The 26,394-nt window shown below is 41.2% G+C and overlaps 1 protein-coding gene across 17 annotated transcripts in view; it reads left to right on the top strand.

The window, feature by feature from the left end:
• Window positions 1–26,394, top strand: part of znf618 (zinc finger protein 618) — an 85,813-nt gene that overhangs the window by 21,110 nt on the left and 38,309 nt on the right. For 5 of the 17 annotated variants that reach the window (XM_063073285.1, XM_063073283.1, XM_063073282.1 and 2 more), the window contains one exon: window positions 18,130–18,407. The exons of 8 other annotated variants lie outside the window; for them this stretch is intronic. In XM_063073285.1, the coding sequence (XP_062929355.1) occupies window positions 18,197–18,407 (211 nt within the window). In that variant the 5' untranslated portion in view covers window positions 18,130–18,196. Of the gene's footprint in view, window positions 1–18,129; window positions 18,408–18,476; window positions 19,265–26,394 lie in introns of those variants that run through there. 4 more of the 17 variants (XM_063073292.1, XM_063073298.1, XM_063073294.1 and 1 more) reach the window with 3 other exon arrangements.

Raw genomic sequence — 26,394 nt, forward strand, 5'->3', positions numbered from 1 at the left:
TATGCCGCTTTAATGCACCATTTGCACTAATTGGAGGTCACAAACAGATAAACAGAGCATGAGAGTTTTAGAAGTATTTAGATTGGTCTGCTGCATTTGGAACAAGATGTGCTGGCTTTGGAGAGGTTCCAGAGGACGTTCACAAGAATGATTCTGGGAAGGAAAGGGTTAACAGGGAGCATTTGTTGTCTCTGGGCTTGTACTTGCTGGAGTTTAGAAGAATGAGCAGGAATTTCATTGAAACCTATTGAATATTGAAAGTAGTAGTCATACTTTATTGATCCTGGGGGAAATTGGTTTTTGTTACAGTTGCTCCATAAATAATAAATAGTAATAGAACCATAAATAGTTAAATAGTAATATGTAAGTTATGCCAGTAAATTATGAAATAAGTCCAGGACCAGCCTATTGGCTCAGGATGTCTGACCCTCCAAGGGAGGAGTTGTAAAGTTTGATGGCCACAGGCAGGAATGACTTCCTATGACGCTCTGTGTTACATCTCAGTGGAATGAGTCTCTGGCTGAATGTACTCCTGTGCCCACCCAGTACATTATGTAGTGGATGGGAGACATTGTCCAAGATGGCATGCAACTTAGACAGCATCCTCTTTTCAGACACCACCGTTAGAGAGTCCAGTTCCATCCCCACAACATCACTAGCTTTACGAATGAGTTTGTTGATTCTGTTGGTGTCTGCCACCCTCAGCCTGCTGCCCCAGCACACAACAGCAAACGTGATAGCACTGGCCACCACAGACTCGTAGAACATCCTCAGCATCGTCCAGCAGGTGTTAAAGGACCTCAGTTTCCTCAGGAAATAGAGTTGGCTCTGGCCCGTCTTGTAGACAGCCTCAGTATTCTTTGACCAGTCCAGTTTATTGTCAGTTCGTATCCCCAGGTATTTGTAATCCTCCATGTCCACACTGACCCCCTGGATGGAAACAGGGGTCACCGGTACCTTAACTGTCCTCAGGTCTATCACCAGCTCCTTAGTCTTTTTCACATTAAGCTGCAGATAATTCTGCTCACACCATGTGACAAAGTTTCCTACCGTAGCCCTGTACTCAGCCTCATCTCCCTTGCTGATGCATCCAACTATGGTAGAGTCATCCGAAAACTTCTGAAGATGACAAAACTCTGTGCAGTAGTTGAAGTCCGAGGTGTAAATGGTGAAGAGAAAGGGAGACAAGACAGTCCCCTGTGGAGCCCCAGTGCTGCTGATCACTCTGTCGGACAGTGTTACAAGCACACGTACTGTGGTCTGCCAGGTCTCAGAGAAGATGTGGATATTCAGGACCAGAGAGCATAGCCTCAGTTGAGGGATCTCCATTTAGAACAGATAAGGAAAAATTTCTTTAGCTGAAGAATGATAAATCTGTGGAATTCATTTCTGCAACATTTTCTGACTCAGTGCAGTGACCCTCCCTATGCGCGCACACACATACCATAGGCATGATATAATTTTAGTTCGTAGTGGAATAAACATGTGGATTAATGCAGGAAGGTGGTGTTGAGATGTAATAGGCCAAATCAGCCATTATATTGAATGCTGGAAAAGGCATGATGGGCCAAATAACTTAATCTTGTTATTTCTTATCTCTCCATACTTCTATATTTCCTGCTCTTCTTACGGAAATCCATTAAAATAGTCATGCTGCACCAAGACTCCATTAATATGTGCACTTTGGACTTCAGTGCTTTCTGGCAGCTTCTCTGGGTTATTGGGATTTTATTTTTTATTACTATTAGTTGAACACATTGAATTCACTTTTTGAGATGTAACAGAGTAAGTAATCAATTGTCCAGAGAGTTTGAAGGAGCGTGGGAATCGGTGTGCAGTGAGTCAAATGTAGGACAATCGGGATATCCAGACAATGGAAGAGCAGGTTGGCAGAATTTTACTGAATTAGGTTATTTCTTAGCAGTCTTACTGATAAAACAAGTCTCATTGAGTTTTTATACTTTTGATAGTTACTTCAGTTTTGTACTACAACACTTGAGGATCTCTTTTTAACAAACACTGAAGTTTTAGAACAGATGGATGCTCCACAAGTTCGTTCGGCATTGCTCTTCACCTCATTTAGCTGGTACTTGTGTCACGTGGTTGAAGTGACCCAACAATACTCCTTGGCCAATCCTCTTAGTAATAAGCTGAAAAGATCAGGTGGAAGAATAAAAAATATTTGGCAGCAGTTCATTTATTAACTTGGAAAATAAATCCAAGTTATTCACAGCTTTCAAAATGAGCCAACCATCATCTACCATGGTGCAGTTCATAAATTTGCACCTATGTAGATGGGCACTGCAGTAATGTAACGGTTAGTGCAACACTGTTACAATGCGCTCTGCGCTATCAAAGTTTGGAGTTCAATTCTGGCATCCTCTGTAAGGAGTTTGTATGTTTCTTCCCATGAGCACATGGATTTCCTCCGGTTGTTCCAGTTTCCTCCCACAGTTCGAAGACATACTACTTGGTAGGTTAATTGGTCATTGTAAATTGTCCATTGATTAGGCTGTGGTTAAACAGGCATTTTGTTGGTCAGTGCAGCTCGTTTGGCCAGAAGGGTCTGTTCCGTGCTGTACTCCCAAATAAATAAATTGAGACAGCTATGTAACTCAGCTTGCACATCTCTTCAACTTTTGTGACATTTTTCCCTCAATCTTTTGCTCTTAACTTTCTACACACAGTGCCTATTTTAAAAGATGTATTCACCCTCCTTGGAAGTTTTCATGTTTTATTGTTTTACAACATTGAATCACAGTGGATTTAATTTGACTTTTTTTAACAGTGATCAACAGAAAGACTTTTGTGTCAAAGTGAAAGCTGCCTTCTACAAAGCGATCTAAATTGTCTTGTATCAGTCTCCTGACTTGTGCTTTCCAGTAACCTTTTCACGGAGCTGCTTGGAGTTTTCTTTTGTCTTGGTGTAGTTTTTGCCAGGATACTGACTCACCAGCAGTTGGACCTTCCAGATGCAGGAGTATTTTTATTACAATCATTTGAAACCCTTTGACTGCATATGGTGATCCCCTTTAATTATGTGACTTCTAAAACCAATTAGCTGTACCAGTAAACTTTTCGATGATTTTAAGTTCCCTGGCCCCCACCGCTTTATTTTCACCATGGATGTCCAGTCCCTATATACTTCCATCCCCCATCAGGAAGGTCTCAAAGCTCTACGCTTCTTTTTGGATTCCAGACCTAATCAGTACCCCTCTACCACCACTCTGCTCCGTCTAGCAGAATTAGTCCTTACTCTTAATAATTTCTCCTTTTGCTCTTCCCATTTCCTCCAAACTAAAGGTGTAGCTATGGGCACCCGTATGGGTCCTAGCTATGCCTGCCTTTTTGTTGGGTTTGTGGAACAATCTATGTTCCGTGCCTATTCTGGTATCTGTCCCCCACTTTTCCTTCGCTACATCGACGACTGCATTGGCGCTGCTTCCTGCACGCATGCAGAACTCGTTGACTTTATTAACTTTGCCTCCAACTTTCACCCTGCCCTCAAGTTTACCTGGTCCATTTCCGACACCTCCCTCCCCTTTCTAGATCTTTCTGTCTCTGTCTCTGGAGACAGCTTATCCACTGATGTCTACTATAAGCCTACTGACTCTCACAGCTATCTGGACTATTCCTCTTCTCACCCTGTCTCTTGCAAAAACGCCATCCCCTTCTCGCAATTCCTCCGTCTCCGCCGCATCTGCTCTCAGGATGAGGCTTTTCATTCTCGGACGAGGGAGATGTCTTCATTTTTTAAAGAAAGGGGCTTCCCTTCCTCCACTATCAACTCTGCTCTTAAACGCATCTCCCCCATTTCACGTACATCTGCTCTCACTCCATCCTCCCACCACCCCACTAGGAATAGGGTTCCCCTGGTCCTCACCTACCACCCCACCAGCCTCCGGGTCCAACATATTATTCTCCGTAACTTCCGCCATCTCCAACGGGATCCCACCACTAAGCATATCTTTCCCTCCCCCCCCCTCTCTGCATTCCGCAGGGATCGCTCCCTACACAACTCCCTTGTCCATTCGTCCCCCCCATCCCTCCCCACTGATCTCCCTCCTGGCACTTATCCGTGTAAGCGGAACAAGTGCTACACATGCCCTTACACTTCCTCCCTTACCACCATTCAGGGCCCCAAACAGTCCTTCCAGGTGAGGCATCACTTCACCTGTGAGTCGACTGGGGTGATATACTGCGTCCGGTGCTCCCGATGTGGCCTTTTATATATTGGTGAGACCCGACGCAGACTGGGAGACCGCTTTGCTGAACATCTACGCTCTGTCCGCCAGAGAAAGCAGGATCTCCCAGTGGCCACACATTTTAATTCCACATCCCATTCCCATTCTGACATGTCTATCCACGGCCTCCTCTACTGTAAAGATGAAGCCACACTCAGGTTGGAGGAACAACACCTTATATTCCGTATGGGTAGCCTCCAACCTGATGGCATGAACATTGACTTCTCTAACTTCTGCTAGGCCCCACCTCCCCCTCGTACCCCATCTGTTACTCTTTTTTATGCACACATTCTTTCTCTCACTCTCCTTTTTCTCCCTCTGTCCCTCTGAATATACCTCTTGCCCATCCTCTGGGTCACCCCCCCCCCCCGTCTTTCTTCCCGGACCTCCTGTCCCATGATCCTCTCGTATCCCCTTTTGCCTATCACCTGTCCAGCTCTCGGCTCTATCCCTCCCCCTCCTGTCTTCTCCTATCATTTTGCATCTCCCCCTCCCCCTCCAGCTTTCAAATCCCTTACTCACTCTTCCTTCAGTTAGTCCTGACGAAGGGTCTCGGCCTGAAACGTCGACTGCACCTCTTCCTAGAGATGCTGCCTGGCCTGCTGCGTTCACCAGCAACTTTGATGTGTGTTGCTTGAATTTCCAGCATCTGCAGAATTCCTGTTGTTTGTAATTACATTCACTTGGTCTCTGGATGGTGAGCAACATTCCCCGTCATCCCTTCCCTTGGGGAATGTGTTATTTCCTTTAGGATTTGAGAAGATTAATTCAGATTCTTCCTACAAATTGGATCAATTTTCACTCCTTAATTTAACTCTTCAGGTGTTCGTGGCTGCGATGGGTTCCATTGGAATGCAAGGCCTTTTTACTGTTGATACTTCTGCCCAAAGCTATATTTCCATGACGTCCTGACGAAGGGTCTCGGCCTGAAACGTCGACTGCGCCTCTTCCTATAGATGCTGCTTGGCCTGCTGCGTTCACCAGCAACTTTGATGTATGTTGCTTGAATTTCCAGCATCTGCAGAATTCCTGTTGTTTATATTTCCATGAGTCAGTTTTGCCTTGTAACTAAACAGAGAAGCATCATACCAGTAGTTGAGTTTTAAATAAAGTTGTTGCATTTTCAAAACTACTTGTAATCCAACTTGCTTTTCAGTTGTTACACATAGTGTTGCTATCGTTGTGGTGCACTGGTGTAAAACTTTTGATGTCCATGATCCATGAGAGAGTCTTCTGGGAAAAACTGCAGTGTTTGGTTCTAATGAAATTACTGCATAATTGTATGTTCCATTTTGTCTGGCCTATTACCTTAACAACTGTGCTGTTTTGTCATGTAAACTAATGATTAAAGTGTGATTTATGAAAGATTTTTTCAGTCATAAACTTTCCTATTGGATAGATATGTATACTGGGTATAACTGAGCAGTCTTTAATGATTAATGAACATAGGATGAAACATGATATGGGCATTATAAAGTGTTTGGTACATGAATCTAACAGTGGCTTTAAAGGCTTAAAATCATTTTTCAGTATATTGTCTATTTTCATTTTCTTATTGAGTGCATGATTTCAAAAATTGGTTGCTGTTAGGAAAATTAGATGTTCAATAAGGCATGTCTACTAGCAGTAGAGTGGGCTATTGGAGTAGAGTTGTCAAAATAGGGAGACGTTTTCTCAGTAATGCAAGTTAGTTATGTGTACACACACTTTCCATCCGTGTAAACTTGCATTCTGATGTGGGATATTTTAAAAATGCTTCAGGTAATAAACTGTGCAGCATCTTTGTTTTGTTTCTGTTTGTTCAAAAGGTTATTTACGTTAGGCTGTCAAATCTTATTTGTGGAATACTGACAGCCTTAAATACTCTGCAGTGCATATGTTTTTAGACAGCAGTCTGCTGCCTTTTATCTACTCACACTTGTTAAATTTGCAAGCATGAATCTTTAATTCCCTCTTTTAATTGAAATTGCCAGGAGATGTACAGGAACGCCTAGTGAAACTGTTATAGGCTGACTACTTCAACAACTTTGAAATATTACTGAGTTGTTCAGCAACGTTTGTTATCTCCTCAAGTGGAAGATAACTTGGTAGATTGCTCATTTCTGGGAAGATATACCATGTAGCAAGTCTTGCAAAAGATGTGCAAAATGTAGCAACAGAATGTTTTCATGGAGTGCAAACAAAATGCCAAACGTTGAAGGAAGTTTTAAAATGTAGAAAACCAAAAACAGAACATGAGTGAAGTAGAGAATCTTCCCTTCATGATGAAAAGAGCAATGAAACTCTGGTGTCGTTACAGAATTCAGAGGATTTTGTTTGAGAGTATTGAGCAGGTTGGGCCTTTTTTGATCTATTGTGAAACCTGATGCAAGACACTAACACGTCACTTGGACTTGATAATTGAATGAGAAAACACTGCCACGTACATATGGAGAAACTGGACCCAGTAGCAGCAGTTGCCTCACAACCAGTAAAGGATCCTATCGTGACTTAGAAGCTTCCGTACAGCCGAGAAGCTACTGGATGAGAGCAGGTTAATCAGCAACAAAAGTCAGCAAATCGGCCCATGACCATTCCACTGCCATCAGTCTCAGTACCACCTTTCTGGATTAAACCCAAACTCCTTGATTCATCCTAATACCCAAGAATCAAAACAAAAGCAGCAATGACGAGAGCATAACAGGAATTTAGTAATGAGAGCTGATTAATGTCACAGCTGGATAGCGTAGCAAAATGCCCTTCAGCCCAACTCATCTACCTTGACCTAGACCAGGGGTCGGCAACCTTTTTGCCTCTGTGGGCTGGATCACGTATTAATGAGCAGACAGTGGGCCAGATAAATGCCATAAAAAACTTGAAATATTATGTATTTAAATAATCTAGTTATGTTTTGCCTCAAATTAATGAATAACATGTGCTGAAAAATCATTTGTGCTTAACCAAGGATGCCAATTAGTAATCAAAGAACTCATTTTGGTTTTTCTGTCCCACCATTGCTGGTGCCCCATCAGTTATGATGCCAATTAGCTTCGACACATTAAGTTTCATTTCTGACATCATTTTCAGCAAAGCTTCAAAAATTTGAAAAGTTGAGGTCACTGCTCGCACAAACACTGCAAGCTGAGCAGTGTCTCTCAAGTCTGTACTCCCATCAAGCGCAATTGGAAAAAAAATGCAGTTCGTTGCAGGCATCCCTTACAACTTTTAACATCTGCTGACATTTCTTCAACTCGCCGTGTGATCGACCTTGCTGACAGGCTGATAGATGCAAATAAAGATTTCTTTTCAGGACACACAATATCCACCACTGCCAGTAAACACACTTTGACAAACTCTCCATTTGTAAAAGGCTTCATCTTTTCTGCAATACGCTTTGAGACTTCGTAGTATTTGTAGTAAATACTCACGGGTATTTCCTTCATTTTCACTGCTTTTTTCAGCACTCGGCGTCTACCTTCCTGAGTTTTGCATTCATTGCCACTGGAATTTTTTTCTTTGATTTTATTTCGAAACACAGGTTATTCAGCAAGTATCGTAGCACGTGTAAATATCTGGATATTTAGCGTGGATTTCTTGTTAAAACACAGTGACGCTGTTTCTGTTTACAAGTTTAAACGATCCCATCTGAAAACCTGTGCGTGCACGGAGAGATCTAATACATATTAATAGGGTATTCTGCCTTCGCGTCATTCGTATATACCAGTGTTTGGTTTGGAACAAAACGTGTAACAAGACGCCATGGATGTCCATCAGTGTGGTCGCGTGAAACACTCAGAATAAGGAAAAATTGCTCGCAGGCCAGATAAGCATAGTATCTCAATATTTGCTCGCAGGCCGGTCAAAATACCTTCGCAGGCGGTAGGTTGCCTACCCCTGACCTAGATAGTAGTTTATTTAGAATGTTTAGTCCCATTCATTCATGTTGGGCTTTGAGATTGGCACATGGATGATAGAAAAATGGACGTCTGCGTTAGATTTGAATAGGTTAAAAGGTCAGCACAACATAGTGGGCTGAAAGGGACCTGTACTGGTTTATATCCTTCTAAACAAGGGACTCCCAACTTTTTTTTATGCCCTGGACCCCAGGTTGGGAGCCCTTGCTCTAAAGACCTTTCCCATCCATGTAGTTGAACAGGAAGTGCCCATGAAGCATAAACACCATCAAACATTTGGGACTGAATGTATCATTTTGTGTTATGGATACACAACTTTGAATTAATTGTAATTTTCTGAAAGTAATTAAGTGGATCTCAAGTACAGAAGACTAGGATCTTCATTGATCAATTAGCAGGCATATTCCGGTTGCCACCCACTTCAACTCTGCTTCACATTCCCATTCGGATATGTCCATACATGGCCTCCTCTACTGCCATGATGGGGTTAAACTCAGGTTGGAGGAGCAACACCTCATATACCGTCTAGGTAGTCTCCAGCCCCTTGGTATGAACATAGAATTCTCCAACTTCCAGTAATTCCCTCCCCCTCCCTTCCCCTATCCCTATTTCACTCTGCCCCCTCCCCCAGCAACTATCACCTCCCTCGTGGTTCTGCCTCTTTCTACTGCCCATTGTGCTTTCCCCGATTCCTCCTTCACCTTTCCTGCCTATCACCTCCTGCTTCCCCTCCCCCACCCCTTGATCTTTCCCCTTACTGGTTTTTCACCTGGAACCTACCAGCCTTCTCCTTCCCACCCTCCCCCCACCTTCTTTATAGGGCCTCTGCCCCCTCCCTCTTCAGTCCTGACGAAGGGTTCCGGCCCAAAACGTTGACTGATCATTTCCACAGATGCTGCCTGACCTGCTGAGTTCCCCAGCGTGTTGTGAGTGTTGCCGTGATCAATTAGCAAATTCTTCCATTACCCCATAAAGCTTGTACAGTTGTGCTTATGCCATCACCGATAATAAAATAAAATGGCCGAGGACGCACACACTCTTACAGTTCCAACATTTTTATTTTACTTGCGCACAGAGAGAACAGTATAGCCTGTCACCCATACTGTGCTGAAGTCTGAACAGAAAACTGCTATTTTTAATATAGAATTGGCTTATCAGTTTCGGATATTGATAATTGGGTAAATCGATCTTGCAAGTAAGGAATTGAAACGTGTACAAATTATCTAATTGTCAATGTCCAAATGTCTTGGAAGAAGACTTTGTGGAATGCAATTTGCTTATCAGAATATGGCCAAGTTCAAAGTGAGTTGTTTTTAAATTTGAAGTTATGCTGTGACCATGAGAATGGGATTATACAGATAAGAACATTTACATTCTGTGTACTTGAACATTTGGAGAACAAATTCATTTAAAGAAGTGCATCTTTATAGACCCACGTATTGTCTGTCCCTTATTGCCCTGTAGGACGGTGGTGCTTTCCTGAGTTACAGTTACCTTTCTGATGAAAGTATTTCTGTTTTATGCTTTTTTTAAGTTACAGAAAACATTAGGCTGTGGTTTTGCTGATGAAAAGTGACAAAAAAAAATACTGCCTTGCTGAGTTGTTCAGTTTGCAATTTTTTTGTGGAAATATCTATTGTTACCTGTAGAATTTTGGTGTAATTTGCCTTTGACAAGCTGGTTGAAGTATGCCTTTTCCTATAAGGGTAGGTAATAAACTACTTAGTTGGAAGTGATTATGTCCATTTGATACTGTCGTTGGTTGTGAAATGTTTTAGCAAGCCATCTGCAATGAGAGCTTTGAAAGAATTTCTGCTGTTCTCATTGTACAGTTTTTGCGTTTTCAGTATCTTTGCACTGTTGAGACTTCTGCTTAACACCATAAAATGTACTGGGGTAGTTTAGCATTAAGTTATTAAAGAAGGAAAAGCAACATATGGATTTTGTTTGGGCAATAATTTTTTCATTATAAATTCTTTTTGTTCATGTTGTAACAGAAATAGTCATTTTCTGTAGTTGAATTCCTCTCTCCCACTGCTGGTACTCAAAATTGTTTTTAGGCATTTTATATCTGCATGAAAAATAACAGGATAACCAGAGGTTAGGACTACTCAAGGATAAAAGAGGGGGTTTAAGCTTAAAGAAAGGAGTCTTAAAACTTAAAGTGGATTTGGGCAAGCTCCTAAATCCTTTTCATCACTATTCAGCTAGATGAAGTAGTTGGGCGTTAGGGAGAACTTTGAAGAGCATAGTATGTGCTGGGCCATTGGGATGTTAAGGATGTGGTGCTGTTTTTGAAGAGCTTCAAGCTAGATAATCCCCTTGGGGCCTGATTGGATGAATTTATTGAAAGAAGCTAGAGTGGAGATTGGAGTCTTAAAGAGTTTAGTATCATCACTAGCAACAAGCGACCTCTCAGGATGAAAAAGTAGCTAATGTTGTTAATGTTCAAGAAGAGAAATGGGTATAATCCAATAAATTGGAGGCTGGTGGGCCCCTGATCAATGGTGGGAAGCTCACGGAGGGAATCCTTGGAGATAGAATTTGCACACTTGGACTGATTAGGGACAGTGAGGCTTCATGCAGAGCAGGTCAAGTCGTACAAACCTGGTTGAGTTTCTGAGAGGAGTTGACAACGCTAATAGGGCAATGAATGTTGTTTACATGGTAAAACATTGACAAGGTCCTTCGTAGTAGATCAGTCCAGGAGATTTTACGTGCTTGAGTTCCATGGTGACTTGGCTGTTTGGACTCAGAATAGGATTGCTTGTAGAATGCAGGGTAGTGGTGGAAGTATGTTATTCTGTCTTGAGGTCCATTACCCCGTTCGTGTTTTGCAGGGATTAGTGCTGGGGTCTCTGTTTGTGATGGAGGCACAGTTGCAAGAAAAAGTTTGAATGCTGTTACCTGGCTTTCTGCATTAATTACTAAAATGTGGTCTGATGTTCGTCTAAATCACAATAATAGACAAACACATCTGTCTAAACTAATAATGCATACAATTGTACTTTTCATGTCTTTGTTGAAAATGTTTAATCATTCACAGTCCAGAATGTAAAAAATGTGAACCCTTGTATTTAAAAATTGGTAGAACCTCCTCTAGGAGCAATAACCTCCACCAAACTTTTCCTGCAGCTGCTGATCAGACTTGCCCAATCATGAGAAGGAATTTTAGACCATCCCTCCATACAAAACTATATCAGTTCATCAATATTTCTGGGATACTTTGCATGGACACTCCTCTTCAGGTCTTGCCACACCATATTAATTGGGTTAAGGTCTGGACTCTTGACTTTCCATTCCGAAACACAAAGTTTCTTCCTTTTTAAACCATCCTGCTCGTTTACTGATTTTTTCTTTGCTGGCTGTTTTTTTTTATATATAAATGACCTGGATGAAGAAGTAGCAGGGTGGGTTAGTAAGTTTGCTGATGACAAAGGTTGGGGGTGTTGTGCAAGTGGGTTATTCTGTCATTGATGCAAAGCTTGCAGATATTCATGAGCATGTTTGAAGTTGCTTAATTCGAAGTGTCATTTTTACTAAAGATGCCTCACTAAATATCACTTTAGCTTCCATTGCTATGAAGTTGGCTGCAGTTACACTTTGCTTTTAACATTTCTCGTGTTAGGGAAAGGAGATAGTAAGTAATTCAGCCTAGACGGTGTTTTCTTGTCAAGCAAGTGCATGAGGATCAAATGGTGATAAATGATACAGGTTTCCCCTGCTATCTGAAAGTAGAGCATTCCTATGAAGCCTTTCGTAAGCTGAAATGGCGTAAAGTGAAGAAGCAATTACCATTAATTTATATGGGAAAATTTTTTGAGCGTTCCCAGATCCAAAAAACAACCTACCAAATCATGCCAAATAACACATAAAACCTAAAATAACACTAACATATAGTAAAAGCAGGAATGATAATGATAAATACACAGCCTATATAAAGTAGAAATAATGTATGTACAGTGTAATTTCACTTACCAGAATCGGGAAGACAGCGAGCACACTGGAACGTTCACGCATTTTTCTATCATACAGTTCTTTGTAAGCACTCGACATTCTGCAAACCTGCCCTAAACCTATGTGCCCTTTCAAAATTAAAGTCATACTTTTCTGCAATCATTGCAGCACTGTCATTTGTAGCGAAAATCTCACACAGTTCAAAGCTATGGTGTGCACGCTGCCTCTATAACGGCTTGCTGCAAAACAAACGCTGAACGCTATTTTCACTTTTCACCTTTTTTCGTAAAAGCGAAAATCCTCTTCGGATTTCTTTTGGTTAGCAAAAACAGGTGCTAATATAGGTCTTTCGTAAAAGCAAAGTGGCGTAAAGGGAACTTTGCTAAAGCCGGAGATACCTGTATTTAAGCACAAACGGGAATTTAAGCTCATGGAAATATGAGGATATAAAATTTTAAACTAATTATACAAAATAAAGATTAATCAGAATGAGGTTTAATATCACTCGCATATATTGCGATATTTATGGTTTTCTGGCAGCAGTGCAATACATAAAAACTATAAATTACAATGAGAAATATATATATATTAAATAAGTAGTGCAAAAACAGCAAATAATTAGTGAACGCAAACACGAGGAAATCTGCAGATGCTGGAATTTCAAGCAACACACACAAATTGCTGGTGAATGCAGCGGGCCAGGCAGCATCTATAGGAAGAGGTACAGTTGACGTTTCGGGCCAAGAGAAGGGTCTCGGCCCAAAACGTCAACTGTACCTCTTCCCATAGATGCTGCCTGGCCTGCTGCGTTCACCAGCAATTTTAAAATAATTAGTGAAGTAGTGTTCATGAGTTAATTGTCCATTCAGAAATCTGATGGAGGGGAATGTGCTGCGTCTGAAACGTTATGTGTATGTATGTTTTCGGGCTTCTGTACCTCCTTGTGGTACTTGGCAACATTTGAGTCTTGTCAGTGAGTGGTGGTGTATGGCAGCGGTCCCCAACCACCAGGCCGCGGACCGGTACCGGGCCATGAGGAAATGATATGATTTGGCGATATGAGTCAACTGCACCTTTCCTCATTCCCTGTCACGCGCACTGTTGAGCTTGAACACACGCGAGGCCATTACCCGCGCGTCGTCCATGTCAGCGCGGGAAGGAGATCAACTCCTCGAGTTTGCAAATGACGGTGGGCTGAAAATTATGTTTGCCATAACATCTCTGCCGGCATTCTGGATCAAAGTCAAGGGCGAATATCCTGAGATAGCCGCGGAAGCACTGAAAACGTTGCTTCCATTTCCAACGTATCTCTGCGATGAATGTAACAAAAACTAAATTGCGGAATAGACTGGACATAAGGAACCTCCTTCAAGTATCGCTGTCTCCCATCACCCCTTGATGGGGCCGTCTTGTTGCAGGAAAACAAGCCCAGGGCTCCCACTAATTCAGCGATATTGGTGCGTTGCAATGATTTTATATGTTCATATGGGGAAAATATGCGCTGTGTGTTTAATATCCAAATGTTACTTAAAATGTTATGATGCTATTGACTTACTTATATAACCATATAACAATTACAGCACGGAAACAGGCCATCTCTGCCCTTCTAGTCCGTGCCGAACGCTACTCTCACCTAGTCCCACCGACCTGCACTCAGCCAATAACCCCCCATTCCTTTCCTGTCTATATACCTATCCAATTTAGCCTTAAATGATAATATGGAACCTGCTTCTGCCACTTCTACTGGGAGTTCGTTCAACATGTATTTCAAGCCCCTCTGTCCTCCCCTGATAATTGACTTATCGCTATATTCATGCGAGGAAAATAGGCGCTGTGTGTTTGTGTGAACTCTTCCTTCAGTTAGTCCTGACGAAGGGTCTCGGCCTGAAACGTCGACTGCGCTTCTTCCTATAGATGCTGCCTGGCCTGCTGCGTTCACCAGCAACTTTGATGTATGTTGCTGTGTGTTTAATATTAAATTCGTTAGATAAACCCTTTTGGAAACAAAATTGAGTATATTAGCCACTTATCACCGATATTCCGGTCGTGATTAACAACACCCCCCTCCCAAACAGAATCGCCAAAGACGATTTGTAGCAAAAAATGGCACGTGCACGCATACGCAAGTCACGCATGCGCACTGGTGCCCATGCAAGGCTTCATGGTCATTGCAGTCTTTTTGGGGTAAACACAGCGTATTTGACTGCTACTGTACTCTTGTCCGTTGGCAACCATTCCCCCCCTCACCCCCTGGTTGGCCGGTCCGCAAGAATCTTGTCAATATGAAACCAGTATGCGCTGCAAAAAAGGTTGGGGACCCCTGGTGTATGGGGTGCTTATTACATGGATTCTGTTCCAAAGGTACCAAGGCACTCATGTTCATGAACTATTTACTTTTGAGATGCTAGTTTTAGAACTATTATTGTCAAAAGTTCATTGTGTGGTGGGGGGGTATTACTGGAATTGCTAAAAGCCTACAGCTCAACCTTCTCAGTAGGCACCAAAGTTCTCATTTCTGTGTATTTACTTGTGCAAGGTATGATTATAAACTTTGCTTCCTATCAACCATATTTTGTGTCTTAATAATCTTCCTCCGTTTTGAATGTATTCAACAGGTGAGCAGCCATGTACCTTGAAAATTTTCCTTAAAATGAAGGATTTTCACTCAAGTGATCTTAGTCCATGATTGCTTGATTGCTGCCATTATCTAAGAGCTCTTTTTCTAGCTCCCATTCTGTAAGAGTTGTTTTGATAGACATCAAAACATCCCAGAAATCCCTCCAATACACTATTTTGTAAAAGAAAATGTATATTCACTTTGAATTTAAGTATTTTTAATTAGTTGGACATTTCCGCACAAATCAGCTCGTGTGACTGCCCTGGTAACAATTCTCACGGTGAGATACAAAGGATCCCACCATTGCGCGGACTGTAAAAGCTCCCCAAATCTCTGACATTAAGTATCAAAGTGGAGCATATTTGAAATACTTTTCAATAAGGAAATGTCATAAGTTGAATATGTGTGTGTTTGTATATATAAAATAAATTCTTTGGCGTTTGGAGAAGTGACACAAATGTGAGATGTCTCTGATTTTTGAAAAAAAAGTAAATAGGAACTAAAGAAAATGCCTTCTGAGAATTGCACCAAAATGTATATTGGTCAGTTTGTCCTTGTTTTAAATTGCATGATTTTTTTTAAAGTAATAAAATTTCTCAGGTTAGGTGAATGGGCAGCGAAGTAGCAGATGGAATGCAGTGTTGGGAAGTGTATGGATATGCACTTTGTTAGAAGGAATAGAAGCATACTGTTTTCTAAATGGGGAGAAAATTCAAAAATCCAAGTGCAAAGGGACTTGGGAGTCCTCATGCAGGATTCCCTAAAGGTTAACTTGCTGAGGAAGGGAAATTCAATGTTAGCATTCATTTTGAGAGTACTAGAATATAAAAACAAGGATGTAATGCTGAGGCTTTATAAGGCATTGGTAAGGCCTCACTTGTAGTGTTGAGCAGCTTTGGGCCCCTTATCTAAGAAAGGATGTGCTGACATTGGAGAGGGTTCAGGGGAAGTTCACAAGAATGATTCTGGAAATGAAAGGGTTACCATATGAGGACTGATGGGCTGTAGGCCTGTACTGACTGGAATTCACAAGCATGAGGGGGATCTCATTGAAATCTATTGAATGTTGAAAGGCCTCTCAGAGTGGATGTGAAAAGGATGGTTCCTTTGGGATGGTGAGTTTAGGGTAAGAGAACAGCCCCAGAATAGACTCTATTCCCAAGCTTTTTTTTAATCCCATGGAGTTCTACCATTAACCAAAGGATCCATGGACTCGAGGTTGGGAGCCCCTGGAATAGAGAGAAATCCATTTAGAATGGAGATAGAGGTTTTGAGGAGGAATGGCCTAAATCTGCTAGGTCTCATGGTCTTAATATTCAATGCACTTTAATAATTGACTTGTCTAATATATTAGCTTGACTAGTATCTTAATCAAAGCTGATTCTCCAGAGTAATACCAAGAGAGCATTTAATCACAGTATTATCCCTTGGGTTACATGTGACGGTAAACAAGAATATGATATTGCAATTTCTGGTGGAATAGGGGATCCTTCCTCATTTTGAATATTTAATTCTTCAAAAAGTAATTGCATTGTGAGATCTTGCTGTAAAGTTGCATTTTGTTTTGATAGCTGTGATCACATGAAAAGTAATTCTTTCCTCAATTTGGCATGTCTGGAATCTGATAGCAATTTCTTTTTCTAAACTCAGCATGCAGCTTTATCTGTTGGCTCTTAATTCATCCTTGACGCATCAATATTTTTGAATGCTGTAATGTTCTTTCCATTATATCTGGAAAATTTGCAAGTAAAAATTACTGTGCTGATTGGATAACGTGAGCCATCAGAGCTGGTGAGTTCTTTATTGGCTCTAAGCTGTTCTGTGGGCTAAGCTATTTTTAGTGCAATTTTTGACGTAGCTAGTTTATATTTAATACACTAATTTATTAATGCACATCGGATGAAACATTTCCTGGGTGTTTGAATCCAGAACACCTCAACTGATGATACACAGCAGATCCTCCGGCATTTTTTTGAGAGGTGAGGTGGAGAGGAGTGTCAGAGATAAAAATTTCATATGGTTTCGGTCTCAATTTTTGTTGCCTGGCATGCTAAGGATCTACTTTCTAAATAGGAAGCAAATTCAGAGATCAGAGGTACAAAAGGATTTGCAGTATTCCCTAAAGTTTAACTTGCTAGGTTGAGTCAGAAGTATGGATGATAGATGCAATGTTACCATTCATTTTGACAAGACTTAATTATAAAAGGAAGGAATGTGATGCTGAGGCTTGGAGGCATTGGTCGAACTACATTTGGAGTATTGTCGGCAGTTCTGGGCCCCATATCTAAGAGAGGCTTTGCTGACATGGGAAAGAGTCCAGGGAGCGTTCACGAGAATTATTCCGGGAATGAAAAGGTTAACATGGAGCGTTTACTAGCTTAGAAGAATGGGAGGGGAGAATATTGAAACCTACTGAATATTTAAGAGTAGATGCGGAAAGGAAAGGACCAGAGGGTGCAGTCTCATATAGAAGCACGTCTCTTTAGGACAGAGATGAGGAATTTCTTTAGCCAGAGCATAGTGAATCTGTCGAATTCATTGCCACAGATGGCTGTGGAGGCCAAGTCATTGGGTATATTCAAAGTGGAGGTTGATAAGCTTCTGATTAGTAAGGGAGTCAAAGGTTTCAGGGAGAAGGCAAGAGAATTAGTCTGGGAAGGAAAATGGATTGGCCGTGATGAAATGGCAGATTAAACTCAATGGGCTGAATGGCCTAATTGTGCTCTTCGGTTTTATGGCCTTCCAATATTCAGTAGTTTTCGAATATTGACCTGCCGAATTCCTCTCGTCTTGTTTGTTGATCAAGATTCTAACATCTCAGTCTCATGTCTCTATCCCCCGCCCCCCCTCCCCCATTATTCTTAGCTCCAGAAAGTACAAACTCAGAGCCATCAAATGCTCCTCTGACTTTAGCCCTTTCATTGCTGGGATCATTCTCCTGAACCACCTCTGATCTTTCTCCAATGGCAGCACACCTTTTCTTGCATAAGGGGCCCAAAGCTGCTCACAACTGCAGTTTGACAATCCTTACTTTTATACTCTCTGAAGGACCTTATTGGATGTCTCATGTAAAAAAGCCAAATTTCCCTCAATGCTGCTGCAAACCGTAGTGTCCATTTTGTGCATGTATCTACAGGAGGTGCTTTTGAAAGGATCATCGGGGATATGAGGAAAGTATTTGGAGATGATTTTTAAAGTATTATTGGCACATAATAAAAGTCAAGCAAATTGGAGTACACTATAGTCAAGTGAAAAATAAACTAACTAGAAATTGATGGCTTCATAACCAAACTAAACATTACAGGGGTTTGAACAGAATTTAAAAATTGTGGTTGTTTATTTTGTATATTGATCACTAAAGTATAAAATTAGCTAGGGAAGCAAATACAGACATTAATATATATTTCTCCCCTGACAGAGTGTGAAAGGATTGTTGCAGTGACTCCATCTGATTCTGGCCAAAAGTGCTGGATCAAGCCAACACAATGAGTTCCCTTGAAGCAACAATAAAGACTGAGAAAAGAGATGATGAGATTGGAGTGAATACTGAGTTGTGGCAAGATGAATCCAAAGATCACAAGAGCAACAATAACGTTAATGAAAACGCACGTGAGGTAGCGGAGATCTGTGTTGTGATTGGTGAGGATGGGGCTCAACGCTGTTCTGAGCAGAATCAACCCAATAGTCAAAACAGTGGTAAATATTAACATGCAAGTCTCTCTGTATATCTATATGTGTTGTGCCTGCTTCCTCTAATGCCAAAGATCATTTGGGTTGAATACCTTTTTTGTTTTAAGCTAGCAAATTATTCCAAAGCATTCCAGAGAATGCCTTGAGAGACGGCAGATATCGAGAAACATTTGAGCTTTGACGTCCACAAGCATATTTGCCAGCGGAAGACCAATAAAACTGGAGAAACTCTAATGAAGCCGTAATAAATGTTTGGAGTGTATAATTTAGCCAGTTATAAGATATAAAGCTTTGGAATTTGGCAATACCATTTCAGTTCATCGAATCAAAAGCAAGTCAGCAATATAATAGAGACATGAGACTGAGATGTTAGAATCTTGATCAAACAAGACTGGAGGAACTTGGCAGGTCAGGCGGCATCCAAGGGAGGAAAGGCTCTGAGCTTTCAGTTAAACTTTACATTTCTGATGCAGCATTTCGACCTGAAATATTGATAGTTCCATTCCTCTCAGGGTTTTCGCCTGAAGGATCAACAATTCCTTACCTTTCACACTTTGAAATGGAAACTAAAACAGCATGTGATGACGCCATGGTCTGTCTCAGAGACTGACATTAGAACATCTTTCAAGAGGGTGAACCCTTGCAAGATGACAAGCCCCAGTGTTGTACCTGGTAGGACATTAAAAACCTGTGCCAATCAATGGGGCCTGTTCAAGGACATCTTCAATCTTTGCAGTAGTTGGAGGTTCCCACCTGCTTCAAAAGGGTGATGACCATGCCAATGCCCAAGATGAGCAGGGTGACCTACTCAGCGACTGTCACCCAGTGGCACTCTCATCTATTGTGATGAAGTGCTTTGAGAGGTTGGTTATGGCTAGAATCAACTCCTGCCTAAGCAATGATCTGGACCCGCTGCAATTTGCTTATTGCCACTGTCTACTCTGCCTTGGATCACCTGGACAATAGTAATGCTATTGTAATAAAAATAGTAATAGTTAAGCTGTTGATTTCAGCTCCGTGTTCAACACAATCATACTCTCAGTTCTAATCAATGAGCTCCAAATCCTGGGTCTCTGTACCCCCCTTCTGTCATTGGATTTCTGAATGGACAATAAACCCCTGAATTGTTTTCCTCTCTTTTCACTATATTTGTATATATTTGTAGTTTTTATTATGTATTGTACTGCTGCCGTAAAATAACAAATTTCATGACATATGCCAGTCTTAGTAAACCTGATTCTGATCTGCTTGACCTGCTGATTCTCCCCAGCAGATATTGTTGCTCAATGAGGTTGCAGCAAAATTGCAAGAGCTAACCTTGCTCAAAGTTGTCAAGGTACATATGTCACCATATACCACCCTGAGATTCATTTTCTGTTGGGCATTCGCAGTAAATACAAGAAACACAATAGAATCGATGAAAGACCGCACCCAACAGGGCAGGCAAACAGCCAGTGTGCAAAAAAAAAACAATAAACTGTAAATACTATAGAAATAATAATGTGAGCATGAATAACACGTGGCTGATGTTATTTTCTGCAAAGTGCTTCTTGCTTCCTCTGGCATTTTGTGAAGTTTATTTTCTCACCTTAGCATGTCAGTAATTTAAACCTCCAGTTAACTGTGCCAGCTGGCCTGCAGTTGCATGATTTTGTTGTTTTTTGTAAACTTATTCCAAGCTGTTGCTCTCATGTGATCTTTCCTTGTACAATTCTCTTTGATTAAGTCATTACCTCCTCTGGGCTCAGTATCATTTCTTTCGGGGATTTCATCACAAGAATATCTCAAGATGCACTTCAGTTAATGGTAGACTTTTGTATGTGGGAAATATACCAGCCAATTTGCATCCAGCAAGCTCCCACTGAGAGCCATATTTATTTAGAGATGCAGCACAGTAAGAGGCCCTTCTGGTCCAAAGAGTCCACGCTGCCCAATTGCACCCATGTGACCATTTAACCTACTAATCCATTTCATCTTTGGAATGCGTGAGGAAACCAGAGCACCCAAAGGAAAGTCACACAATCACATGAACGTACAAACTCCTTCCTGATGCTGCCGGAATTGAAGCAGAGTTGCTGGCGTAAGAGCTATCCTGCTGCCTGTTTGTGATTGTAGAATAGTAGGAGGTAAGTATTGGCCAGGATACTGGATGACTGCTTGTGCTAATAGGGCTTTTGCATCCTCCAGAATGAGTAAGAGAGGACCAGGTATTAACATCACAACTAAAGACCTTCTGCATATTTCTCAATATGCTCATGAACTAACCTAATTCTTGGTGCTCGGAATAAACTTGGACATCCCTATTTCTGAGGCATGAGAGCTACTCATGGTGGCAGGGCCAACAATGTAGAATGTACCTGTTATTTCTTCTGCCATCCAACAAAGTTTTCTGAATGTTCTGATATCCTCAAAAGCCAAGCTGTTTCAATGGAAAAGGTGTTGTTGCTAATAATAAAATATGATGATAAAAATAACTGGGCCCAGAACACGCACTCTTACCGTTCATTATTTCAGCGGTTCCCAACCTGGGGTCGAGGATTCCTTGCTTAATGGTATTAGTTCATAGCATTAAAAAAATTGGGAACCCCTGCTTTATTTACTTATGTACAAAAAGAACAGTATGGCTTCTGTCACCGACACTGTTCTGAAGCCAGGACAGAAAATAGCAATTTTATACAGAATTGGATTATCTGTTGCAGATACTTGCAAGATCATTTGCCATACACAATAAAGGTACTAGAAGTTCATCAAAACTTCAAACAGATAACCAATGAAGTTAGTAAAGACAATTGTATCTTGGGCTACGTCCACACTAGACCGGATAAATCCGTACCCAAAGCTTTTTCTCGTTGTTTTGACCCTCCGTCCACATTGAAACAGCGTTTTCCTCCCCCCGAAAACGGAGCTTTTCAGAAACACTCTCCAGAGTGAATAAATCTGAAAACACCTAATATCCGGCGTAGTGCGTACGGGGTAACCAGCTATTTTTAAAACCGCTCTCATGATGTGCCGGAACAAATGGCGGTAGCGCGGCATTTTGTTGTTTTCTTGAACACAACCTCCAACACCACAACAATATCTGACAATAGATGTGTAACAGCCTAATGTAACATTGTATGGAAGTACAAGATAACACTGATGCAGACATGTTTTATACATTTAACAAGGTGCTTTATTAATGTATTGCCTGTGCAAACATTCAATAGATGCAATAGTCACTTTTGCTCAGTAACTCGTTTCATTGCACATGTTAAATACAGCAAAATAATACACAAAGACATGGCAAAAGTAAAGGCAAACAAATGAGGTAACAGCAAATTTCACTTTTGCCCAGTAACAAGCCTTATTGCATTTAGTTGTAGCTGTTGTCCCTTTCATCGGTGAAGAGACTATGGCTGTAGGAAATGTTTCTGGACAAATGCGCACCAAGTCTATCGTTTGGCAATTTCCTTTGAAGTTTTTCTAGTCTGTAACTGGACAAACGCGCACCAGGTATACCGTTTCCTCTTCACTTGTTTTCTGTGTGTCCTGCGCATGCCCATTAGGAGGAGATTCGCCCAAATATCCGTTTTAATGTGGACAGAGATATTTTCAAAAACACCTAGTGTGGACACCTGTGGTTTTTATGCAGAACCGGTGTTTTCAAAATTATCCGGTCTAGTGTGGAAGTAGCCTTGGTTGGGTGTATTTCACATTCTTTTATTCCTATCTTGTCTGTCTCCGGCACCCCCTAATGTAAGGTCTCTTTTGTCTGGGTTTGACGTATAGCCACAGTCATCCTTGCCTGTTTGTTGTCTTTAACCTTTGCCTTACCACAGTCTACACAAAGGCTTTTCTGTGACACTGTTTATATATAGAAGAAACCTCTTGCTGTCCTAGCAGGGAATTCTCACAAAGCTGTTTTGCTAGCTAGGTGATCGACTGCTACTTTAGTCTTGCTTAAAATGGTGATGCAAATTATTGGTGGGAATTTAGAGCTCAAAATTAGTGAATATGCAGTGGTGTAACGGTTAGCATGATGCTGTTACAGCTCCAGGCAATCTGGAGTTCATTTTCAATATCCTCTAAAGAGTTTGTACGTTCCTCCCTGTGACCACATGAGTTTCGCCCCACAGTCCAAAGGTGACGGGTTAGTAGGTTAACTGTCATTGTAAATTGTCCTGTGATTAAGCTGGGGTTAAATAGGTGGGTTGCTGGGTGGTGCTGCTCATTGGCCTAAAGGGCTGTTCTGTGCTGTACCTCCAAATAAATTAATTTCTAAATCTGTATCTACATATTAGTTGTACCAAATCTGAATTAGCGATTCGGAATCCTTAAGGTGAGGTAGATGTCTTCATTTTTATTTAATTATTACATAATTAAAATCTAAGACCTATTTTTAAAAAAAACTTACAAAAATAGCCTGAAGCTATCAACAGCAGAAATGGACGTTAATCTTTTTAAATTTCTCACTAAAGAGAAAAGCAGCCAGTTGGCTTAGGAACAGTTCATAGTTTTCTTAACATCTTTGACTGAAGTCTCCAAAGCAAAATTCTCATTTTATGTGTCCAAGCATTTAGTTCAACGTGTATAATTCTGCTTAATAGTGGTTTTAAGTTTTGTACTTTAAAATTTTGTTTCCTCTCATTGTAATGATTTTTGCATAAATACATTTGTTCTATCATTTGAACTTGTTTAAGTGTAAGGTATACATTTTTTACACAATCTTTTTCTTTCACATATCCTGCTTGCTACTTGAATACTGTACCTACCAAAGATGATTGAAATAATTCTGAAATTGTGTTCATTCTGGGTGTAACTAGTTGCTTTGAGCTCTGGTTATTGACATTCTTGGCGGCTGCTGGGTGAAGCAAAGGACATAGCAACATTTTAAGGCCTACATGTACAAGTTATGAAGGTGACATAAGACAGATATGTGGCAATTGATAAACAAATCTGATAACTGACCTTTGTGAAACTGAAGCTTCCTTCTGTTGTCGCCACTGAAAAGGCCAAACTATATTGCAGACATTGGTAGTTTTTGAGATTTTGTGGCATAAGGCAGTGTTAATCCAAAATGTTACCCTGAAATAAGGAAATATTGTTAAGACTAACATTTTGCTAGCATATTCTTAAGTCCATCTCCCCTACTGAGGCATAGGGTCTGACAGCAACTCGTCTTGGTGTTTCCTTCCTCTCCCAGGGATGAGATCTTTGGAAGTTCTGTTTGTGCTTTGGGTTTTTACAGAACAGGATTGCTAGTCCTATGCCCAACCCTTCTCCGTTCGCAGCGAGTCATGGCGGGATTTTGCTAGCATGTTGGAATTGGCGGAATTCAGATGAAATATAATTTAAATAGTGAAAGCTGAGAAATGGAGTCCCTTATGTTTTATTGCATGATTGTGCATTTGCATGCTTTTAAAGGTTGCAGGCACACTAATCTTATTTCTAACTGTTCTAATGTGTAAATACACTAATGGTCGAAAAGCATCAAGAAGCTAAATTGATGTCTTTTTAATATGGAGTGGCTGGAAATTTTACTCAAAACAATATTCATTTAAAAAGAAATATGGAAGGAAATGGGAGTCCACATTAATTTGCAAAAATGAGTATTAACTGAAAATACCAGAAAGCAGATGCAAACTACAAAAACTCACATTAGATCCAGGTAGCTAATTTCTACAACTTAACAAATAAACTCTTCTCAGGCTTCCAGCTAAATACAGGTATCGATTATAACTGGCATTTCGATGTCAAACTCCGCCATCTTCATCACTTCAGCACAAGATCCTTTTTCTGCAACTCGAGTTAATGTGACCATCTTTCCCATAGTCTCTGTTTGTGATGAAGATTCTGTCAATGAGTTCACACACTAGACTGATTCTGGCTATTAATTCACAGCGTTGAGAGCCTGCTGCTTGCTGCCCACTCTCAACAGTCCTCCACAGAACAATCTCTTGTGGATTTAAACTAACTCCAAGTTCATGTATCTTGTTGGCAGGACCCTTAACCGTGATACAGAGGGATCCTGCAGCCCAAGTCCTTTACTCCAGAGAAGTGGCTGCAGAGGTTGATGAGGGTGGTTAAGAAGTTGTATAGCATGCTTGATTTTATTAGTTGAGACACTGAGATCGAAAAGTAATGGTTCAGCTTTATGAAACTCTGATTAGGCCACATCTGGAGTATTGTATTTCTCTACAGGAAAGATGTGAAGGCTTTGGAGAGGGTGCAGAAGAGGTTCACCAGGATGCTGCCTGGATTCAAGATATCAGGAGAGGTAGACAGAAGAGATTAGTCTAGTTAGGCATTTAATTAGTTGAGCACAACTTCATGGGATGAAGGGTCTATTCCTGAGCTGTGCTGTTTTGTGTTCTATAGGATTGGAACCAGACTATTCTTCTGTGGTGGATTTGGTGATCTTGTTGATCTGAGTTGGTGTCAGAACTGCAAGCAGTGTTGATATTAGCTGAGTGGGCCAGTTGCTGCTGCTTAGTCATGACCCTTACTGCAGCATGGGCTGCTGACAACAGCTCTCCTGTGTCTCTGTCCTGAGTTAGTCTTTCACATGGTCCCCAGGTATAGTCCCTTTTTGAAGATCCTTCCCTTCCTTGGGTCTTTGGAGCTTCTGTTGGTGATCTTGTAGCCCTGGATTTGTTTTTATGGGATGGGATGGGATTGCTCGCCCCGTGTCCAGCCTTCCTCCTGTTGCAGCCAGACTTGGGACTGTCTATGTTGGCTGCTTAGTCATGACCCTTACTGCAGCATGGGCTGCTGACAACAGCTCTCCTGTGTCTCTGTCCTGAGTTAGTCTTTCACATGGTCCCCAGGTATAGTCCCTTTTTGAAGATCCTTCCCTTCCTTGGGTCTTTGGAGCTTCTGTTGGTGATCTTGTAGCCCTGGATTTGTTTTTATGGGATGGGATGGGATTGCTCGCCCCGTGTCCAGCCTTCCTCCTGTTGCAGCCAGACTTGGGACTGTCTATGTTGGAATTAAGCCCATTGCCACTGGGATTTTTATATTGTTCTAAGAACAACCACGCTGAGATCAGTGTCTCAACAGATGGGAAACTCCTGGCTGCATCGACAGCGTGAAGCTTATTAGTAGTGATTTGTCACTATTGCCTGATTAATTCCAGCACTAACGTGCTACCCACAGGGAACACCTGAATCTGAATAATCCCCAGATGTTATTGTTTTCTCAGTTTATTAAACATTATTGTTCCATGAGTTGAAAGTGGTAAAATCCCAATATAGTTGTTAAAAACATCTTTTTTTGTCCTGGTTGATTAGTTTGTGTATCATGAAGAAATGTCTGGTTTAAATTATTTCAGAATAGCTCTTGATAATTTCAAAATTCAAAGTAAATTTATTATGAAAATACAAGTATTTGGGTACGGTATGAGAAGTGGTTTCTGTGTGGCCTGAAACCTAGCACATCTCACTGTAGTTATCCTTGGGCACTAAAAATTGTATCAATGTAAGTTCCTTTCTGAGGCAGCCCTGGTCTTTAAGAAATACTTCAGCAGGTGCTCAGAAATGGCAGAGCAGGATAATTGTGCTCACTGTCATCAACAAAGTGAAAGAAATAATATTCATGAAAGGTGTAAAAGGAAAGATATATCCAATATGACCCCATTTGTACTGTTGTGAAGAGTCTGAATGAACTGTTTTTAGCTCATACCATTTTGTCTGTTACTCAGCCAGGATAATGTCTTGCTTAAGAATAGGCATAAAGTAGTGACCACATGAGCAGAAGTTCAGAAACTGGTAGGAGTGAGGGGAAGAACCTAGAGCCTTTCCAACCTAATGTTTAACTTTTTTCACTGGCTCCTGATTCCCCATTTTTACAACACACATCAAAGTTGCTGGTGAACGCAGCAGGCCAGGCAGCATCTCTAGGAAGAGGCGCAGTCGACGTTTCAGGCCGAGACCCTTCGCCAGTCCTGACGAAGGGTCTCGGCCTGAAACGTCGACTGCGCCTCTTCCTAGAGATGCTGCCTGGCCTGCTGCGTTCA

The sequence above is a fragment of the Mobula hypostoma genome, chromosome 21 (genome assembly GCF_963921235.1).
Source record: "Mobula hypostoma chromosome 21, sMobHyp1.1, whole genome shotgun sequence".
Classification (NCBI taxonomy): Eukaryota; Metazoa; Chordata; class Chondrichthyes; order Myliobatiformes; family Myliobatidae; genus Mobula; species Mobula hypostoma.